At 39.6% G+C, this 23083-nt stretch overlaps 1 protein-coding gene across 4 annotated transcripts; it reads left to right on the top strand.

Annotated features, from left to right (window-relative positions):
• Window positions 1-5107: 5107 nt before the first annotated feature.
• On the top strand, window positions 5108-20807 carry Cbll1 (Cbl proto-oncogene like 1). 4 transcript variants are annotated; one of them, XM_057783029.1, is made up of 7 exons: window positions 5108-5237; window positions 10221-10388; window positions 11452-11517; window positions 13221-13321; window positions 13631-13714; window positions 14610-14683; window positions 16876-20807. In XM_057783029.1, exons 1-7 carry the CDS (start codon window positions 5225-5227, stop codon window positions 17909-17911), a joined length of 1542 nt encoding a protein of 513 aa, XP_057639012.1. In that variant the 5' UTR covers window positions 5108-5224; the 3' UTR covers window positions 17912-20807. The 4 variants fall into 4 exon arrangements, with proteins under 4 accessions (XP_057639012.1, XP_057639013.1, XP_057639015.1 ...); XM_057783030.1 differs by lacking the exon at window positions 11452-11517; XM_057783032.1 differs by lacking the exon at window positions 11452-11517 and having other exon boundaries at window positions 13224-13321.
• The last annotated feature ends 2276 nt before the right edge of the window (window positions 20808-23083 follow it).

A 23083-nucleotide genomic window follows, 5' to 3' on the forward strand; every position in this document is an offset into this window, starting at 1 on the left:
CTCTTGAATACAATACTGTGGGATGATACTCTTGTACACCGTGAAGATTTGCCACTTGTACTGGTTTACTAAAACACTGATTGCCCAGTAGCCAGGCAAGAAGTATAGGTGGGACAACCAGGCTAGGAGAATTCTGGGAAGAGGAAAGGCAGAGACTTAGTCACCAGTCAGACACTGAAGAAGCAAGATGAGAATGCCTTATTAGGAAAAGGTACCAAGCTACATGGTTAAACATAGATAAGAATTATGGGTTAATTTAAACTTTAAGAGCTACTTAATAATAAGCCTGAGCTAATAGTTCAAACAGTTTATAGTTAATATAAGCCTCTGTGTGTTTCTTTGGAATTGAATGGCTGTGGGATAGGGTGGGACAGAAACCTCTGTCTACATTTAGCACTCAAATATGGATCATTCGTATAAGTCAAGTTGATCAATGTCTCTTATGTAAGCCACACATTTTACCTGGTTTAGCTTAAGTCAGTCTACAAAGTTTAACAACTCTGTCTCAGTCCTTAGTAGTGTCCCTGAATGCAGGTAACACTTAAGGCTACCAAAGTACCTTGATAACCATTAGCTTGTGATTAAGATATTAGTGGTCTGGCAATAAAAAGAAAATACACTCTAAGCTAAGTCCACTGGGACATGACTATCTGGTTAGACAGAATAATTGTCAAGTTTGGGTCTAGTATGGGCTATAGGGCAAGACCCTATCTCAAAAAAAGAAAAACCAAATCGAAATAAAACATCAAAACTATATGTATGGATGTGTATGTACACACAAACAAAACACATGTACTAGTTGCTTCAGGTTGTCCATTAAAATGACTTCTCACATTTATAAACGTTGGGTCAGCACTGTTCTATATATTAATGTTGACTCTTTTTACATTTTTTTCTTTTATGTTTATTTGTGCCTGTGTGCCATAGTACATATGTGGAGAAAAACTTGCCTCAAACAAAAATCAGCTCAAAATTAACCATGGGCTTAAATCTTAAGACTTGAATCCTTGAAATGATTATTGGAAAACACAGATGCAGGCAACAACTTTCTGAATAGGACTCCAATAGATCATGAAATGATAGTGAGAATTGACACAAAGGATTGCTTAAATTAAAAAGCTGCTGTATAGCAAAGAAAACAATCATCAGAGTCAAGAGAACACAGAATGGGAGAAAAACTGTGTAACTAATACGACAAGGGGGCTGTTGTCCAGAATACACAAAGTGAAACAAACAATAAACAGTAACTGGGCACATGAACTGAATAGAAGCTTTTCAAATGGTAGCTCACAACTGTATCTCCAGTCTCAGAAAATATGCCTTCTCTGGCCTTCATGGGTAATACATATACATGGTGCATAGACATATGTGCAGTTAATACACTCATGCACGTAAATATAATGTCCAAAATACGCTGGGCAGTGGTGGCGTACGCCTTTAATCCCAGCACTTGGGAGGCTGAGGCAGGTGGAGCTCTGTGAGTCGAGGCCAGCCTGGTCTATAAAATGAGTTCCATGATATCCTGTTACACAGAGAAATACTGTCTCAAAAAATTTGTTCAAAATATATTAAAAAGTACATAAAAAATGTTGAAAATCTTTAGCCATTAGGGAGATTAAAATTTCCCTAATCAGAGTGGGTACCAAGGAAACAAAAAACAACAAATGTTGGAGAGGGGAGGGAAGGAAACTTTTACCACTGTTTGAACTGCAAAATAATCCATTCACTATGAAAAACATGGAGGTTCCTCAAACAAAAACAAAAACAGAATTCCCACATGACCCATCTATATCACTTCTGGAACTATGCCTAGAAGAATCATTTATATTACTACACAGATGTTTGCACATTCATTTTTTTTACTTATTTTTTTTTTTAAAAAATACCTGAGGCAGCCATTGCAAAGAAGCAAAGCCTGACATGTTCTTTTTTTAATATTTATTTATTTATTCATTATGGATACAATAGTCTGTCTGTGTGTATGCCTGCAGGCCAGAAGAGGGCACCAGAACTCATTACAGATGGTTGTTAGCCACCATGTGGTTGCTGGGAATTGAACTCAGGACCTTTGGAAGAGCAGGCAATGCTCTTAACCACTGAGCCATCTCTCCAGCCCCTGCACATTCATTTTTATTGTGGCACTATTCACTAGTCAGATTGCCTAGGTGTCCAACAACAGATGGGTGATTAAGGAAATGTAGCATATTTGCACATGGAATACTATTCAACCATAAACAAAACCATTCTGTAATTTACAGGAAAAGGGATAAAACTGGAAATCATGTTAAATGATAACCAATCTCATAAAGATAAGTATCACACAGTTCCTCTCATATGTGGAATGTAGGAGACATGGAAATAAAAGAGGAACTACTGGGGAGGTGGAAGGGGAAACTGGAAAAAGATATAATAGAAGGGATGAGTATAGTCAAAGTACATTATGCAGGAATGGAAATAGCCCAAGAAAACACATTAGTTTGTACAAGCTAATAAAAATGAAAGATAAAAAGTATTGTATAAGCCTTTGTACACTCTAACTTAGAATTTAAGATATTACCTTGTCACACTGGCACTGATTGAGAGCATATGGACACGATAATAAAGGAGGGAAGAGGGTACAGATGCTGAAGCAGTGCATGGAAGTGCTTAGGCCAAATCAAGTACATGGTCCAGGTTTGACTAAAGTGAGCAGTTAGCAAATTTCCTTCTTTTTTATTTGCTGAGAAGGGGCTCATTATGTAACTCAGGATGCCTTTAAACTTGCAATCCTCCTGTCTCAGCCTCTCAAGGGCTAGAATTACAAGCATGTTCCACCACGCCTAGACACTCCAATAATTTTCCTAATGATATACCATAAAATACTGACAAAACTATTAAAGTCTTAATATAATTTCAAAGTCCTTCTTTAATTCTAATCCTCTAGCAGCACCAGATATGATTAACCTATATTTTCATCAATCTGAAGTTTGATTGGTGTGGGGTGGGTAAAAATATTTCCTAGGTAAGAACTATCTCACTTTAAGTTCTTGTACAAAGTGAGGGTTTCGGCATCGGATGTATAAATTGAGGACATGAACCCTCAAGTTGAAGAGAAGTTTTTTGTTTTTGTTTGTTTGTTTTTTTTGTAGATATGAGGGAGATTACAGCCTGAGGCATCTGGAAGAGTCCAGAGCAAGAAGAAAAAGTACTAGACCTCGTCATGAGGAGAGGGTCAAGAGAGAGCATGGCTAAAATAGAAAGAGAATGGGGGGGGGGGGGAGTCCATGAGCTGGAGTTTAGGAGAGAGTGAGTGAGGTGAAGTCAGGAGGCCAGCATAGGTGTGGTCACAGCACCACTGTTAGCCACTGTTCCCAAGTTCGTTTAAGACCAGACAGTTGCTTAAAAAAAAAAAAAAAATTCAAACCAACACTATATTTAGAGAAATATCAGAATGCTGTGGAAGACTCAACAGACCCACTGAATCTGGTATTGAATTAATAGAAAAGGTTTCGGTATGTGAAAATTGATTTGCTAATGGTGCCTTTTGTTTAACAATACAGTGGCATTTGTGAAGCCTCGCTGCAGCCAATTTATCAGAAGCTGACTTTTCTGCTGCTGCTAGATCCTTAGAACATGCTGGAGTGACTCTTAGACTGACCTGAATAATACAGAACACCGACATATGAGCTAAGCTTCATATAATAATATTATTCTCCAATAATACTAGCAACCGAAGGCATTCTGAAAACCACCCAGTAAACTTACATTTGTAAGTAAATTTACATTTGAACAACAAAAAAAGGCACTTGATTCAGAAATGTCCTTAGTTGTGGGTGTACCTACAACCTTGTTGGTAAAGCCACGAGTTGGAGTCTCTCAAAAGACCACAATTAAGGCAATCACTAAATAACACGATACACTTACACTGTAATCTCAACAGTGTTAAGTCACAGCCGTTACTGTGCAACACACAGTACACATTCCTACACATACGTTATTTGGAATTGAGTACCGTGAAAACATTTTTTTTTTTTTTTTAAAAGAGGTCAATATAATACTGTTTTATTGAACTAGGAACTCTGGCACTGAAAGCGTGAACAACCCAAGGTAACGATGTCGTCACCAAGGGACGACCATAGAGCCCAAATCCCTTGACTCCTGGGCTGATGTTTTCCACTAATTGTGCTCCTTTCTACTCATCTGAGAGCTTCAAGTGTAAAGGGCTGGAGAAGGTAGAAGACCTACACGAACCTAGTCTGCGGGGTGGGAAGGCTCTGAAGGTCCTCCGCAATCGCCGCTGACACTTTCTTTTATTTTGGCTGAGCAAGATGAAAACAGCAACCACAGACCCAAGGGACCAAGAACTGGAACTAGGTACCGCCTGTTGTGGTAACTCTCTCTTCCTCGGTCGCGGCCTGCTCTCTCTCACTTTTCCCTTCCCGCCAAACCTTAACGAGCCCCTTCCCCCACCCTGATCCTTCGGTCCCCATCTTCCTTCCTTCACCCCATCCCCGTCGGACCGAGACCTCCTGATACTCCCTCCAGTTTTAGCGGGGGTTCGCCGTGCCTGCCGTTGTTCTCGAAAGCGAGTGGTAGTCATCACTACACACGCGTTTCACCTGAGAAACTTTGGCAGGAGCGAGGGAAAAACGCGCGTGCCGAGGCTCGTCAGGACAAAGCATGATTAGACAATGAGGACCTAGCCTTCCTCCCCGGCCGAGGGCCGCTGCTCTCAGTTTCCCTCGGGCGCCTACAGAGCGCGCGCCTATTTACACTTTCTCCTGCCCGGCGGCGGATCCGGGGGGCATTCCAAACCGTTACTCCGCCTGCTGGGGTGGGACCAGCCCAACGGCTTGAGCCTGCGCTCTCGGCCGGCCGGCATGGGCGGACTACAAATCCCAGAAGGCCTCGCGCCTAAGGGGCGGGCGGGCAGCCCGCCGCGCTTCCCTGTGGTACTTATTGCTTCCCAACTGCAATAGCTGTACTTCATACAGCTGAATGCTGCCTCCTTCAGGGAGCATTAGCAGTCTCGACACAGAAGCCCTCGTGTTCCCACTCTTTCTGCCTCAGTTCTGGCTAAGCCTGAATCCCTCACCGGAGTCGGGTGGCGGAGGAGAGGGAGGGAAGCCTATGCCAGCTACCCGAGCGCACTTCCGCCTCAGGGCTCCGGAAGGTAGAGCGCACGCGCTTGCTGCGACTCCGGAGCGACTCACTTCCGTTCCCACTGTGCCCTGCGAGCCGAATCATGGATCACACTGGTAAGGAGGCGGAGGCAGCGGGGGTCCTGGTTTCGTGCCCCCTTGGCTTGTGTGGGACGGGGTTTAAGGGGTACTCTCGCCTCACTGCGCCGGGACGTGACGGAGAGGAAGCCAGCTCACAGACCCGGTCCCGGGCTGGCCCGCTGCTCCTCGGCCTACTCTTCGGAGCGGTACCTCCATCCTCGAGACCGGCAGCACTGCCTCTGCGGTGCTGCTGAGCTCGCCTTCCGGACACTGCACCGCGCAGGCTTGTTGGGAACGGGAGGGTGCCGGTCCTTTTTTTGTCCCACCCCTCTCTTTATTCCGGTTGCTCTGCACTTTGTGCTGGAGAAATAGGCGGGTGGATTCCACTTTCGGAACTGGAGAAACGTCCAGCGCTAGGCGAGAGTGGGTTGTAGACTTCCTGCTGCCTCCCAGCTTCGGGTATCTGCTGCAGTGGTCATACCCCGTGGTTATTGTCTCTTTGGGTTTTCACAGACTAGAGGTTAGAGAAGAAAAGTCGGATACGGTTTTCGAAGTTATAAGCGGAGCATCTTTTCTAAACCCAAAGTATGCCCCGCCCTTCGACCGTGGTCCTTTTCGCTTCTTTTGGGAACATAATACAAAAATTTTAAGATCAAGACATTTCCGTCTCATATTCCAAGTAATAGTGGTTTCAGACTTTGTTTCGGCTGGCTTCGTTTTCTTGTTCTTAGTTATTGAAAGAGTGCACTTAGCTTTGAGCGCTTCAGACATACAGACAAGCAAGAGGAAAAGGCTCTTTAAGAATTGACGGAGATGCCCTCAGTCTTCAAATTACTGCTTAATTACATAATTGCATGCAGATACTTGTAGACTTGGAGATAGAATGGTGGGTTGATAAGCAATAGGACTGTGTTCTTGTCTTCGAGTTTACATTCTATCAAAAGGGGCAGGCAGTTTTTTTCTTTTTAAAAAACCGCTTGTAGATTGTGGTGAGGACTTTAAGAAAACAGGTGCTTCTGGAGTAAAAATTTCAGTGAGTGCCAGGCAAAAGTGTTTTTGGAATGGTAAGAAGATGTAGAGAAGACCGATGTCTGTGGTTTAGTTAGCAGGAGCAAGAGCCCTAAGTTGAGAAGCGAAGGAAATCATGTTACCTTGTTCAAGAATTTGAGAATCGTGGTAAATGGTTAATTTTAAGTGGCTATAAAACAACTGAATAAAATTAGGCGTATAATATTTTAAAAATAACCCCAACTCTTCTATGGAGAATGGTGTTGGAGAGGAAGAACAGGAGTAAATCATTTAGGTGGCCCAGAGAAAGGCTCAGTTTAGTGAAAGTGTAGCACAATGATAGAGCCTTACCTAGCTAGCACAGGGTCTGAGTTCAGTCCCCAGCAACGCTGTGGGGGGAAAAGTTGGGACAGGGCACAGACAACGGGCAATTGCAATAAATATTTTGGTGGAGAATAAAACAGCTGCTAATGGATTGGTTTGTGGGTGTATGTGAGAGAAATGAGAAAAACTGAGTTCCTCACTAGAGCATCTTGGTCCTGCATGTGTAAAATATCCCAGTTTCTAAGTTACTAATAAAAGGTTGCCTTGGTAGATAAAAATCATTCTAACATGAAAGGTCTAATGAGCTAGCTAGAATTTAAAAAATTGAGTTTCCGGACAGCCACTCTTCTCAACAATAGTGTTTCTAGGTTTTAAATTACTTATGAGGCAGTCACCTTAATGCTTCATTGTTAATAGCTGTACATTTTGAGGGAAAAATAATCAAACTAAACAGGCGACTCAGACTTTCACAAGACCTTAAATACAAATTTGAAAACTATTTGAATCACAGTGTCTTTGGCAAATCAAATTCCTGTTAGCTAGTTAACTGATGATTTCTTGACCGAATAGGCTTTTCAGAATAATGATTTTAATGTCAAAGGATCAAGAGGTCTTGTAAATGGAAGTATTGAAATGAACTTTTGCCGGAAAAAAAAAATTACAGATGTCTGTCTCTCAGCAAGTTAATATTGCTTTATTTATTGTTTCTCTGTATTGTAGAAGTGTCAGCAGTGGGCTGAGAGCTCCAGAGAGCACAGAGCGAGGAGGGCAAGCCCAAGGCCCTCTGGGGTGGAGGGAAGCAGAGACAGGTGGTGATGTGATGCTCCTGAAGCTTCTCCAAGGGCAGCCCTTTCCCCACGCTCCCAGGTCACAGACCGATAAGACCCTCCCTGCATTCTTTGGTCATTATAAGTGTTAGTTGGCACTTAGGTAAATGTAATGCAAATTTTGTAAAATATTGTTTCATTCTTTTTTGGGAAGTGGATGCTAGGGGCCTGGACCCAGGATCTTCAATATCTCAGACAGGTTCTGCCAATACCTTGACTCTTTTTTTTTTTTTTTTTTAAACCTTTTCTTTTTTTTCCCCTTTCTTTTTTCTTATGGTCACTGGTTTTGCTTGCACATGTGTCTGTGTGAGGGTCAGATCCCCTGGAATTAGAGTTACAGACACTTAGAGTTGTAAGCAGCCATGCTGGGTGCTGACAGTCAAACCCAGATGCTTTGGAAGAGCAACGAGTGTTTTTAAAGCTGTATAATAAAATGTTACTGCATTTAAAGGTAGATTCACATTAAATGGCCAATTATTTTTATTCCTTATGTAATAACCAGGTATTTCTTTATTATCGTGTTTTGTTGTTTTGCTACTGTGTGTGTGTGTGTGTGTGTGTGCATGCTACATTTTCTTTCTTAATTTTAAAAAGGTCCCGTACAAACCCCAGAATGTTGTCACTTGAAATCTCTGAAGCAACTCTTAGCTTCAACAAACAGCAGGGTGTATGAAGCGAGTTCCAGGACTTCCCGGGCTACATAGAGAAACCCTGTTTCAGAAAAAGAGAAGCAGCAGGCTCTGGGCTGGAGAGATGGCTCTGTGTTTAAGAGCACTGGCTGCTCTTCCAGAGGACCCGGGTTCAGTTCCCAGCACCCAGATGGCCGCTCTTCTAATTTCAGGAGGATCTGACCTTCACACAGACATACGTGCAGGCAAACACAAATAAAATGCACATGAAATAAAGTAAATAAGGATTTTTATTTTTATTTTTTTGGATTTTTCGAGACAGGGTTTCTCCGTAGCTTTTGGGGCCTGTCCTGGAACTAGCTCTTGTAGACCAGGCTGGCCTCGAACTCACAGAGATCCGCCTGCCTCTGCCTCCCGAGTGCTGGGATTAAAGGCGTGCGCCACCACCGCCCGGCATAAATAAGGATTTTATAAAAGAAGAAAGGGTTAGGCTGACTGTTCAGAAGATGGAGAGCTTGTGTGAGGTGCTTGGAAGTTGCAGATAAAGTGTGCTATTTGCATTCATGAAGGTAACACCACTAAGAATCCTTTTGATATATGAAGGGCAACAGGTTGGTTTTTATCACGGGAAAAGGTCATCTGTCATATCTCTATAGCTGGTAGATACTTCTGTGTGGATGAGCAAATGCAGTGAAGACTGATGAACTACATGAGCAGACTTTTAGTGCAATGTTGAGGGTGAATCAAATTGGGTTTATTTTATTCAAGATTTTAGCTAATCATGTTATCCCCTCCTTGAAAATATCCTAAGAGAAGTTTGCTGTTGAGAGGGTAGAAGTAGACAGATGTTTTATCATTGAGACCCATTTTGAAATACATTTGGCTATAAGTCATGGTTGTAATTCTTGCAGGAACTCTGTCCATTAATTTGTGTTTGAAACATTACAATTTTAAAGTTATAGTTGCATTTCCTATTTTTAAGCATTTCCCTTTTTGTCTTAGGGTAAAATTGATATTTTATGTTACATATATATCTTTACATACTTAAAAAAGTAAGGCTTTATGAGTCAGTTCTGTGAAATAATGTACCTATTCATGGACAAGAATTCTTTTTTATTCCATAGATAAGTTTTTAAAGACTAGAAAGTGTCAGTTGTTGAGACCTAAGTCTAAATCACAGTTTTTTATTGTATTGTTGACTTTTTAACTAAGGATATCTGTTACCCAGGTCTCTAGAAATGTTATAATACAAATAATGTGGTTTTTATTTGGTATAATTTTTGTAAATGCCTTAAATACTTTTTAGAAAAAAATGTTACGCTTAAAGGAATAATTACCTCTTTAAAGCCAACACATAGGCCAACAAGCAGGCTTAGCAGGTAAAGAAAGACCTGCTAACAGATGGGACTGGAGTTCGGCAGGAGGGAAGAACTCACTTTCACAGTTGCCTTCTGACCTGCACATGTTCACTGTGGCTCCACTGCACTGGCGCGCGCACACTCTTACACAAAATTAAAACTTAATACATACCAGATATCGATTGAGTGTTGGATTTCCAATTTTATTGTTTGTCTTTCTGTAAATTTACTAGTTTTCCTGAGTGGCTACTTTGCATATTTAATAATTAGACACATATGTAGAGACAATTTTGGTTTTTTCTACTTTATATTTAAAAATCTATTACAATTTGTGAGGTTTCTTTCTTTGCATTTTTATTTTATTTTTAATAATTTATTTAATCTTATTTTACGTACATTGGTACGAGGGTGTCAGATCCCCTAAAACTGGAGTTACAGGCAGTTATGAGCTACTATGTGGATGCTAGGAATTGAACCTGGGTACTCTGGAAGAGCACCTAGTGCTCTTAATTGCTGCACCATTTCTCCAGCTCCTCCTTACATTTTTAAAAGGTTTATGTTTCTGTAAACTGCTATGGAATTATATGGGAGTTTTTATTGTTCAAAGTTGTAGAAAGAGATAAAGAAGCTGTAACTTTTATCAATTTCTGAAAGGGTTCTGTTTCTCAAGAAAAGGGTACCCAAAAGCATTACTTTAAAGGCTTATCCCAGATGAAGAATATTAGTAGTTACACTTAAGTCAGTCTGGTATTTAAAAGCTGAACCAAGATCTTCACTTTATTGTTTGATACCGATTTTATCTTTATACTTGTAGAACAATTTTTAAAAGGAAAAGTAAAAGAAATTACAATTTCCTCTCTTCCATTCATATAGACAATGAGTTACAAGGCACTAATAGTTCTGGATCCTTGGGTGGTCTTGATGTTCGCAGAAGAATTCCTATAAAACTCATCTCCAAACAAGCCAACAAAGTGAAACCTGCAGCTCGAACTCAAAGGACTATTAGCAGGATGCCTGCAAAGGCCCCACCAGGTGATGAAGGTAACTTGTTTAAGACGTTTAACAGTTGTATTTTATCTGAGTGTACCAGTTAATCCTCTTGGTTTTATTTTACTAAACCTATTCTAAATTTTAACCTTACACTTTATTTTCTAACCTTTTAAGTAAGCTGGGTGATGATAGCGCACACCTTTAATCCTAGCAATTGGGAGGCAGAGGCAGGCGGGTCTCTTGAGTTTGAGGTCAGCCTGGACTATACAGTGAGTTCCAGGATAGTGAGGGCTACATAGAAATTTTGTCTAGAAAAAAACAAAAATAAAAGGTGGGGGTGGGGTGGGGGGTTGCCAGGTGTGGCTCATGCCAGCTGAGGCCAAAGGACTGTAGTTTGATACCACTGTCTCAAGCATATTAATTAGTCTCAGGTGGTTTCACTCTTTTTTCTAGTAATTTGTTTTACTGTAACTGTTGTAGTACAAACATTAAAAACTTTACTTGGGGAATGGCAAGATTAGTGGATGAGGGCAATTGCCAAATAAGCCTGGTGAATGTCCATCCCTAGAACTAACATAAAAAAGGAAGGTGAGAACTGACATCCAGAAGTTGTTTTCTGACTTCCACTGGCACACTGTGTCACATGTGCAAGCCCATCCCCCATATCATGTATACAACAAATAAAAAATTTACTTGATTTGTACATTTTGGAATTCATCAGATCCTGCTAAATTAATCTTCAGAAGGAGTTTGGAGTTTGTTGGTTTACACACACACATATCACTATTTCTTATTAAACATTTTTTTGAGGCAAGGTCTTCATCCTTGAATTTGAGCAGTCTTGCTGCCTAAGCCTTCTGAGTGCTGTGACAGAAACTTAAGTGTATGGATGCCTTTTCACAGTACTAGCCGCTGCCTGTCTGAATTCTGCCATCTATTGTGACTGGTGCCTTTCTCTTCTGAGTTCTTTGTAAAAGTGTCAGTGTTAAATGTCTGTGTAGTTCATTATCTTTTAAATTTTATGTATAAAATATTACTGTAAAGAACTTGAACCTTCTAGGTAGTAAGTTAACTAGAGTTTGCTATTTCACTTTCCTGTCTTCCCATTTATTAGAAGTCAGCAAACTGGCGTACAGGTCAAATTTGGTTCCTTTAAAAAAACAAAAAAGTTACTGTTCAGGTGAGTATTACTCGTGGCTGCTTTTCCACTATCATGGCAGAATTGAATAGATTGAAAGCCGAAGAAAACAGTTTGTGCCTCTCCAAAAAGTGGTCATGTATGCCACGTTTTCCCTAGACCTCAGTAATTTTTTGGGTTTGACATGTTGATTTTCCTTAGCTTGACTTTTAACGATTCCAGTTTTTATGAAGTTTAAATAGGTCGTATAAGAGTTTAGGGGCAAAAAAAAAAAAAAAGAGTTTAGGGGCACTCAATTATCACTTTCACTTTGAACTATGTAGTTTGTTGGGATTAATTAAAAAGTGTAGTTCAAGCCAGAAGGTGGTGGTGCACGCCTTTAATCCTAGCGCTGGGGAGGCAGAGGCAAGCCAATCTCTTGTGAGTTCGAGGCCAGCCTGGTCTACAAGAGCTAGTTCCAGTACAGGCTCCAAAGCTACAGAGAAACCTTGTCTTGAAAAACAAAACAAAACAAAAAAGTGTGCAGTTTGGGGTGATGGTGGTTGTGGCGCACACCTTTAATACAAGCCCTTGGGAGGCAGAGGCAGGTGGATCTCTGAATTCGAGACCAGTCTGGTCTACAGAGTGAGTTCCAGGATAGCCAAGGCTACACAAGGAAATCCTGTTGCGGGGAGGTGGGGGGGGGGGTGCTATCGGCCTTAAAAACTGGCTTGACTTTCTGTGTGTATCTGTGTATACCCATTAATAGCTGTGCACAAAATGTGTATGCTTTGACCACTCTGTTTACCAGTTCTGGGCCAAAAGGAGTCAAGAGAACCTTGTCACCATAGAGAGATATTTTTATCTTTTGTTTGTTTGTTTGGTTTTATGAAACAGGATTTCTCTGTGTAGCCATGGCTAGCCTGGAACTTGCTCTGTAGACCAGGCTGGCTTCGAACTCAGAGATGCACCTGCCTCTGCCTCATAAATGCTGGGATTAAAGTGTGTGTTACCACCGTCCAGTAGTATTCTTAGCTTTACTTAGGTAATTGGAGTCTATCTGCACTTCCCATCAGAAGTTTTGTGTTCTGCTTGAGATGAGAGGCTTACTATCAACTTTTTGATTAGACTAGAGATACTCAGCCCATTTGGTCTTCATAGTGTTCTGTTACATGAGAATTATATATGCTCTAAATGAGTGGATACTGGTAAGTATTTTGCCTCCTGTATTTTGGCTTGTTGACTAGGGAGAGACTTTAGCTAAAAGGATCAAATGTATTCATTTGCTGTATCTGAAACCGTTCTCACTTTGAGGGGGAAATCATGAAAAGGCTGTAGATAGACTTCATTATATACTGTGGCAATCAAATCAGTCACTTGTAACCGGATGCCACTTTTGTAGGTGGTTGAGAATAAACGATAGTATGTTTAAAATTTGTATAGTAAGCATGATGGTGGGAATTGGTGAGGTTTTGTAGTAGGGATTGACTAAGAGACTCTTGTAGGTCTGGTCCTGGCCCTGTCACTCAACCTATAATTATAATGGTGATTTGTATATCCACTGCATATTGTCCTTTGTTAAGTAGTAGAAATGGACTAGATGATCACCAAGATCAGCTGGCATTTTAAACTAGTTTTGATAATCATGTACTTAGATCTCTGAAAGTCAACAGTAACATTTTTCAGCAAATAGATCTATTTTGCCATGTAAATACACTTTAAAAGTGAAATTTGAAGTTGGAAAATGTAACTTTTTTTTCTCTTAGAAGGATTTGATTATAATGAAGAGCAACGGTATGACTGTAAAGGGGGCGAACTCTTTGGAAGTCAACGAAGATTTCCAGGACACCTTTTTTGGGATTTTAAGGTATGACTAAAAATGAAAAATTAAGCATTAAGTATCAATATGAATTTTTAGTATGTCTGTAACTTTTAGCACACGTAAGTCCACTTGCTTCGTTCTATATCTCCAAAAATAATTTGAGGTAATTTTCAGTAAACCAAGTAAAATCAAGAGTCACTATTTAAGGAGAACAAGCAAACGGGCTTACACTAAGCAGCTTTTATTTCTGTTTGTAGTAACAACTGTTACAAAATCCTAACCATTTTTCTGTGAATTGATAAGTACAATTTTCAGAATTGCTTAAAGAGGAAATTTTAATTATCATTTCAACAGATAAACATCTTAGGTGAAAAGGACGATACACCAGTTCATTTCTGTGACAAATGTGGATTGCCTATTAAAGTCTATGGGAGAATGGTAAGTACAAATACAGAATGCATTTGTGTAGAGGTAGGATTCAGAAATACAGCTTACTATTTTTTATAAATAATTTTGAAGCATAATATATAGCAAAAAGGCTAAGAGAAGTTTTATAATACTATGAATTTAATATAGTTATTTACTATTTTGGAATAGTTTCAGGAGAAACACAGTAAGATAAAACACATTTAGTGTTCTTCGGGAGCTTTTAACTTGCAGGGTCTCTATTCAGTATTGATGGATTCACATACCTATCTGAAAATAGAAGCAGGTGCCAGGCAAGGTAGGATAATCCCATAATCCTAACACTCTGAAGGCTGAGGCAGAAGGATCATAAGATCAAGGCCTGCCCTAGGTGCCTCACAGCTTAAAGCCAACCTGAGGTACAGGTTGAGCATTAGCAAATATACATAAATTTATGTATTTAGAATAGTAGCTTCTATTTCCAGGTAGGTGAATCCATCAATACTGAATAGAGACCCTGCACGTTAGGAGCTCCTGAAGAACACTAAATGTGTTTTATCTTACTGTGTTTTTCCTGAAAGTATTCCAGAACAATAAAGAATAACTATATATTTTATATATTTATATATAAATTTTCAAAAACTTGTGATTAAGCCGGACAGTGGTGCATACCATTAATTCCAGCACCCAGGAGGCAGAGGCAGGCAGGCCTGTGAGTTTGAGGACAGCTAGGGCTACATATAGAAAAATCCTGCCTTGCAAAAAAAAAAAAAACAAGTAAAAAAATAATTGTTAGCTGCTATTGGTATACAGTCAAAAGTACTCATTTAAATAGTTCCTGTGTGCCTTCTGTCTGTAGATCTTTGTACTATTATTGAAATATTTTAAATTGGTCTAGGATGCCTAACTATGGTATTTTTGTCTACAGATTCCATGCAAGCATGTCTTTTGCTATGACTGTGCTATTTTACATGAAAAAAAGGGAGATAAAATGTGTCCAGGGTAAGATATGGTCATCTTTATATTTATCTAATGGTAGTGACGGTTTAAATAGACAAGGATACAAATGTGCTGGCTGAGTTGGTGTTAGCCTTCTCTGCAAGATGGAGCGAACCACTGAGTTATTCAGAGTAGGTAAAACGATGGAATCTCTTCGGCACCATAGGAACGGTGTTGGAAACTAGAACCATTGTTTTTGTTTGTCTGAATGGGGCACAGAAGCAAATATAGTATGGTTGGTGATTGAGAACACTCTCTTTCCAAAATTAGAATGAATATTTTTTTAAAATACTAGCTGTATGTGAATAATGGGTGTAAGGGTCAGAAGGCAACCTTGTGGAGTCAGCTCTCTTCTCCAACGTTATGGATGTCCTGGGGACAGAACTTGGATTAGCAGGCTTGCATAACAAGCACTTACCTGCTGAGCTGTCTCACTAACCCCAGGATTAGAATTCTTGAGTTCAAGTCCCTGTTTGGCTATTTATTATCTATGTGATATAAGCTGAGTTTTTATGTCTGTAAGCTCCCTGAGTGGGTTATTTTTAAGATTAAATGAGGATGAGTGAATAGATAGGTAGGTGGAACAGTAGAATCTGGCATATATTAAACACTGTGCCTGTATACATTCTTACTACATATAAAACAGGTATGTCTTGAGTGGTAGACACTGTGATACATCAAGTTTATTTTGGGATGGCTGTATGGAATTTATATTAATATAGAACCCCCTGATAAGGAAGCCTTGAGAAAAACAGATTGAAACTTCCTTGGTTTAGCTCGTAGCTTCCCAACTTCTCTCTAAACCTGTACTTGAATGTATTCCAGGCAGTAGTATTGGTTGCTAACAAAGGTACGAACAACTATAAGTAAAGATTTCCCCTTTATGGTGTAGGAAATTGACATCATAAGGAAGAGGTGATTTGTTATGACCCAATGACAGCTGATTTTCTTGGCATGTTTCAACGGGGTTTTCAAGTTACAGATTATAAAATATATACTACATTAAAAGAATAGTTCTATAGAATTATAATTCAGAAGAATATGAAATTGGAATTATGTATTATAGCCTTTGTTGGGTGTTTTTTCTAATTCCTATTTCCCAACGCAGTGTACATTCACTATTGCATAGCAGGTGTTCTTGTTTCATTAAGATGAAGGACTAGGCTGTAGAGATTGCTCAGAGTTCACATGGTGGCGCTCAACCATCTGTGATGAGATCTGGTGCCCTCTTCTGGCCTACAGGCATACATGCAGACAGACATAATAAAAGTCTTAAAAAAATAAGATAAAGCACTAAAATGCGATGAAATATTACATGTAGTGAACATAAAAGATTTTTTCTTTTCATAGATGTTCTAATTAATATTAAATATTTAAAAGCAAAATTTAGTTTTTAGATAACTAGATGTTTTCCAGTTTGTACCTCACTTATATAGTCCTTAGCTGTCTAGAGAGAAACCTGTTCAGATCCAATTCAGGAAGTAAAGTTAGCAACCAGAATTAGTAAAAGTAGTACATACTACTGCTTTTAAGCATCATCCAATAGATAAGATTTCAACCTTTTTAACATGGAGATGTTTCTGAGTATACTGTGAATTAGATGGTGGAAAAGCAAGGATGTACAAACTGGCCACAGATGAGAAGCACACTAGCATCAAAAGCACTTGCCCCACAGTGAGGGTGGGCAGGAGACAACAGAACTCTGAATTCCATGCTTGTGAATGACTCCTCCCTTACCATTCTTGGATACAGATCATGTAGTTATAGAAAATTAATGCGCTCTAAGTTTTGAGAAATAAAAAGTCTCTCTTTTTTGGTTTATTGAGACAGGATTTCTCTGTGTAATGGCCCTAGCTGTCTGGAACTTGCTCTGTAGACCAGACTGGCCTTGAACTAGCAGAGATCCGCCCGTCTCTGCCTCTCAAGTAATAGGATTAAAGGCGTGCGCGCTACCACCCCACCGAGAAATAGAAGGTACAATTCAGAGTTCAGAGGTAAAAATATTCTCAGGTTGGTAGAGATGCTAATGATTAGTATGTGAGACAAGTAGGCAACATTAAAGGTTCACTAACAGTAATTAATTTTTTTTTTAATTTTGCAGATACGTAGTAGCATTTTTAAAGTAACCAGAAAGTGTAAAATAAATGTGCTTATCTATGTTCAGTTTTTAATCAACTCTTCCCCTTCCTGTCCAGCTGTAGTGATCCTGTGCAGCGGATTGAGCAGTGTACACGAGGCTCTCTCTTCATGTGTAGCATTGTTCAAGGTTGCAAGAGAACGTATCTGTCTCAGAGAGACTTACAAGCTCATATCAACCATCGCCATATGAGAGCTGGGAAGCCTGTTACCCGTGCTTCACTTGAGAATGTTCATCCTCCTATTGCCCCTCCTCCAGCCGAGATCCCCGATCGTTTCATAATGCCGCCGGACAAGCACCATATGAGCCATATTCCTCCTAAGCAGCACATCATGATGCCGCCACCTCCTCTGCAGCATGTGCCACATGAGCACTACAGTCAGCCACACGAGGATATCCGTGCTCCTCCGGCGGAATTGTCCATGGCTCCACCTCCACCTCGTTCGGTCAGTCAGGAAACCTTTCGTATTTCAACAAGAAAACACAGCAATTTAATAACTGTCCCTATTCAGGATGACTCAAGTTCAGGTGCTAGAGAACCACCACCTCCTGCCCCAGCGCCTGCTCACCATCATCCTGAATATCAGGGCCAACCAGTGGTATCGCACCCTCATCATATTATGCCTCCACAGCAACATTATGCACCACCCCCACCTCCTCCACCACCAATAAGCCATCCAATGCCACATCCTCCCCAGGCTGCAGGTACTCCTCACTTGGTGTATAGCCAAGCTCCACCTCCACCAATGACCTCTGCTCCACCACCAATAACCCCTCCCCCTGGACATATTATTGCCCAGATGCCACCTTATATGAATCATCCTCCTCCAGGACCCCCCCCACCTCAGCATGGTGGTCCACCTGTAACTGCACCCCCTCCTCACCATTACAACCCTAACTCTTTACCCCAGTTTACTGAAGATCAAGGAACTCTGAGCCCTCCATTTACACAACCAGGAGGAATGAGTCCTGGTATATGGCCTGCACCAAGAGGTCCACCACCACCTCCACGAATGCAGGGCCCGCCTTCTCAAACCCCACTACCTGGACCACATCATCCAGATCAAACAAGATACAGACCATATTACCAGTGATAATAGTGTTTTGAACTGAAGATATGACAAGAAAAAAGATTAAATTAGTCAATCTTATAATTAAGCTTTGTTGGGGGAAGGAAAAATACCTCTTGAGGTGGCTATAAAACACAAAGTCTTGTCACTTAAAATGGTTTTAAATCTTGACCTTAGGATTGCTTTCAAATATTATACTGTAGTACAGAGAAGTGGCTTGGTTGAGCACAACTGTATCTTAGCAACTGTTACTTTGGTGTGGTAAATTGACCCTGAAGTGACCATTTGTAAAAAAATTGAAAAATTTTCACTGTTCCATTTTCAAAATACTGCTTTTATTAAACCCAGTGTTTAGTTTTTCTTGTGATGCATTTTGTTAACCTATATAAAGGATTAAATTTCAAGATGGTTGTAAAAATGCTGTTTTATGTGAATTTAAGTACAGCCATATAATTTTTCTTAAACCATATAATCTACCACTAATTTTCCAAAGTTAAAATAAAGTTCTAAAAGTAAAAATCTACTAAATTATAACCAGGCAGACTGTTATATGATAGGGAATTACTTCACATTTTAGGCATTGAAACTTAAAGGGGTAGTAATTATGAAGTGCACTTGGATTTCTTTCTGTCTTTGGACTGCCTATGGAGCGCCAAGATACATGAGAATTCCGATGACAGTGTAGTTGTGTGACATGTCCCAAGGCGTCTGATCATTTGGAAAATGTCTGGCTTTGCAGGCTCTAAGCTGCTGATGAGATGCTGTTCTCATCGATGCTTAAGTTATATCACTTTATAGGATTGTTGGAATGGTGTTTTTGGATGAAATGTGTTCTATGTTCACTGTCTTAACCTGCGTTTTAGGGCTGATGAAGCTTTATTTAAGTCTGCATTTCTTCCTAGTACTTTGATTCTGTGTTTTAGTGTGTTCTTGTTTATGGCACTATAAACTGCAGCTTGAGTGCTGTGGAGGAATTTGACTAATGTATTTGCAAAGGGTGTTTCTCGAAAAACCACAAACTAGCGTTCACTCAGGTTTCATTGCTGTGGTTTTTCCTCCAATTTGAAATTGTAAAACTATCATTTCTTTTGTTGTTGTTTGTTTGTTATAAAGCATTCTAACATTTTAGTGTGGAATCAGTAGTGAAGACAACCAGATAATTTTGAATTGGACAGAAAAAAAAGTAATACTTAGATTGTGAAGTTCAGTGCCATGAAAGGTGCCTTTGGAGTCAGTGTTTGCATTATCAGGACTTGTTACAGTCCATTGAAGATGACCACTCAGTTTATACAGCTTTCCTACGTATAAGTCATCATTCTTAGGATATTATTATATATCCTTTGAATTGACTAAACCCTTGTGAAGCTTTTCTTCCCCCTTAAAATGGTGCATAATATAAACATGGTGTGTAGTATGCAGATATCATTTATTAGGTAGTTTGTAGTATAAAAATGTAGACATTGGTTTTTGACAAAGGGTATACTGATTGGTAGTTCACCATTTTTTTTCTGTCAGGTACAGGAACATTCTTGTGTTAGGTGATCAGATACAAAATCATTTCTGAGCTTAGCACAGGAGTAAATATGAATGGTCATTTCATCCTTGGCTGGCCAAGAAAAACCAGAAAACTAGTACAGTTTTTCTTGAACAAGCAATTTTTATCCCCACATGTAGCAGTTTGAGAGTCAGGTTTGCTCATGCACTATTTCTAGTGAGAAGTTTTTGTTGTTAGAAGCATGAGCGTGAAATAGTGTGACGTGGTGAGTGTTCCATCATGTTACTGTAGGTACTTGGATTGGTGCAAACTTGATTCCTTCTCATACCCCTGTTTAGGAGCTTTTTACATATTACTGTTAAAATCCAAATAACTCTGTTTCATGTAACTAGAAAATAGCCAGATTCATGTAAGAGCTTCTTAACTGTTTATGAGAAGCTCTTGTAATTGAGATTTACTAGGGTTGGGTGTGGTAAGAAATCACTTTGCCTATATTTTGGACCAAAAAATCAGTATCATGAAAAAAAAATCCCGCATTATGAGAATTCTTGTAGGCATTTAACAACAATTTTCAGTTATGTTAATAAACATTATACTGGGAGGCAGGTCAGATGAATGTCTTGTAATAGACAAAATTTAAAATGTTAGGCTTGAATTTATCAGTTGTTTGATGAGGGTGGGTGGGTAGACAGATAACAAGATTGCTGTGAAGTGTCTGTTCTTGAGGAAAAGGTTGTGAATCCCAGTGCATTTCAGGGAAGCCTTTGAAGCTGTCTGTGGTGGACGTAAGTCTAAATGTATGTGTGTCTCATTAATTTCTCTTAAAACTACTGAGGTGGCAGTTCAATTCTTAAAAACAATAAAATGGAAGCATAAATACTGTTTTGCTGAGATGAGTTTTTACCCAATGGTGACATGTTTGGGAGACTGCAGAGCTTTCCACAGCTTCACGGTAAAATTAGATTCATGTTTTAAATGCTTATAACCAAAAAGTTGGCTGGTGTTATTTCTTTGGGATATTTGTTCAGAGTTTGTGAGTACTTTAGTATTTGGGAAAAGATCCATTTCTAAGATTGTAAAGAGTTGTTCTCATTTTCCCTGTAAAAGCTACTTGTTTAAAATTGTGTGCATACTAGTCAGATACGTTGGAAATATAAATAGAAAAAATTGGAGCATTTTTATAATTCTTAAGTAGCGGCTGTGTGAGGCACACAGAACTGCTTAAAGAGAGTCACATAGCTTTAGAAATAGGCCTACATTTCTGTTTTAGATAATATCAAGAGTATGTAATAATTGTAAATACCTAAAACAGAAACAATTGGCCGTCAAATTATCCGATTGATATTAAAGGAAGTTTGACACAGTCATACTCAAACATTCTCTATTCTGATTGAAGTGGATTTATTTTTATTCACTGGTTTATAATGTTATAAACCTAGACACCAAGCAGAATGTGCTTATTAGGGCAGTTGTACAATCTAATAAAGCAATGCAGGCTGTACTAAGCCTAGAGAGGAGGGCTAGATAAGCCAGCAGGTAACTATTCTGAAGCACTTCTAGTAAAAACTGACTAGACTTTTAACACCCTTCAGGTTCCCCTCAGTGAAGAGAGCACTTTTTGGAGAACCTTGAAGTACATACTAATTCTCAAGCTTCACTCTCATCCGCTTCGTTTTCAGTCATCAGAATGACAGAATTGTAACCAACATGTCGGGTTGAGTTCTCACACATGGGCAGAACCTTTTGGAGAAGGTCAAGGTCCCATGTCATCCTGCTGTCCCCACCCCCCACCGCAACCACTGTCGCACCCCTGATGAGTCGTTAACTTGGACCTGCATCTAATTTTAGTTACAGATCTAACAACTAAGTAGGCTCTATGGCCTAGTCAACATCCTAATCCTCGCTAAATGTATTTCATAAACTATATTCACTAATTTTATGCTGAGCTATTGTGGGATAGAGTCATTCATTGAAATACTAGACAGTATTCAGCACTTGGGATGCACAGTCTTTAGAGACTGCCAATCACAAGTATAAAATATGTACCATATTAGATGTTTGTCAGAATCCTGTGGGGAAACCAGTTAGCATAATTGGGTAGTTTGTAGCTTTAGTGGGATTGGCATTGAAAAGATGGCATTTGAGTTAAGGTGAAAGTCACATTGAGTGGGAGCAGAGTTTTACAAACTGCAATTAAGTGAAAGACTTGCCTAACATTTTGGTACTAGATGAGTAGAATAAATTGTCTTAGGTAGAACACGGCTAGCATTCACAAATCCATAGGTTTTGCCCCCAAGATTTGACATATTCAAGACAAAGTTTTTAGCAATAAGGACCTAATTCTGATTACACGAAAAGCCTTTGTGGCATCCCAAATGGGGTGTCCCAAGTGGGACAACCCGGCTCTTTGTAAAAGGATTGATTATTCTGTCTATATGTTAGGGAAAGACCAGTGAGGCAAAGGTGGAAGCAGAGACCCGTCAGAGTGTTCTAATTATACTAGGGATGATGGTAGCCTTGCAGTTATTATTTGGGTAACTTGAGGACTGGGTGTTTGTGTGTGTGTGTACAGTACATGCATACAGGAAAGCAAACACCTGTAACATTAGAGGAGGCTACATAAAGAATTTACAAAGTAGATATGGTCCCTGTTCTTCAGCAGCTTAGATCCTTTTTTCTTTTTTAACTTTAATGTACATTTGTGTTTTGCCTGCATGTATGTCTGTTGTGAGGGTGTTGGGTCCTTTGAAACAGGAGTTACAGTTGCGACCTGCCATGTGGGTGCTGGGAATTGAACCTGGATCCTTTGGAAGAGCAGTCATTGCTCTTAACTACTGAACCATGTCTCCATTCCACAGCAACTTACATTCTAATTCAAAAGATTTTGTAAGTATTTGCTTTCAAGGTATAGTGGTCAGAAAAAAAAAATTCACACTTAAAAATTAATTACCAAGACTGAAGAAATTGCTCAGTTAAAGATCACTGGCTGCTCTTTCAGAGGACTCAGGTTTGATTCCATAATTCTAGTCCCAAAGAATCTGGTGCCTTCTCATGGCACAGGTGTACATGCAGCCAAAACACCCCTACATAAAAATGTTTTTTAAAGTTGAATTACTAGATTAAAAAGACGAAAATTATAAATAACCTAAAATTATAAAAAACAGTATAATTTATAATAGCTTTGTAAGTTGTATTTAATTGTGCAATGTTAAATTAGTAACTTTGGGAGAAACAGCATGTACCTATACTATTTCTGAGTTAAGCCCTACCTGTAATCAGTTTTTAGGCATTTTAATTTCTTTTGGGAGTAAATGTTTCTTAGAACCTAAACTAAAAACTTCATGGTGTAGACTACACAGAATTCCTGACAATTCCTGCAGCTATATCACCTGTCCTCTTTGGATCTTGTTTTAATTTGCTTTCCTAAAATGTGAAGCTGAGTTGGGGTGAGGGAAAGGAAGTGCGCTCCTTTAGTCCCAGCGCTTGGGAGATTTAAGAGAATCAGGAGATGGAGGTTACCCCCGGCCACACAGTTCCAGACTAGCCTAGAATTCATGCATCCTCATCTCAAAAACCGGTAAGTAAACAAACTCTAACAATAACAGCAGCAGTGTGTGTGAGGCCATGAACTCACCTGACACCAAGAACCTTCACTACGTAAGGGCTATTTTGAGAATTATTTTATGTGGGTTCTAGTCAGG

This window comes from Chionomys nivalis, chromosome 10 (assembly GCF_950005125.1).
Source record: "Chionomys nivalis chromosome 10, mChiNiv1.1, whole genome shotgun sequence".
In the NCBI taxonomy this organism is placed as follows: domain Eukaryota; kingdom Metazoa; phylum Chordata; class Mammalia; order Rodentia; family Cricetidae; genus Chionomys; species Chionomys nivalis.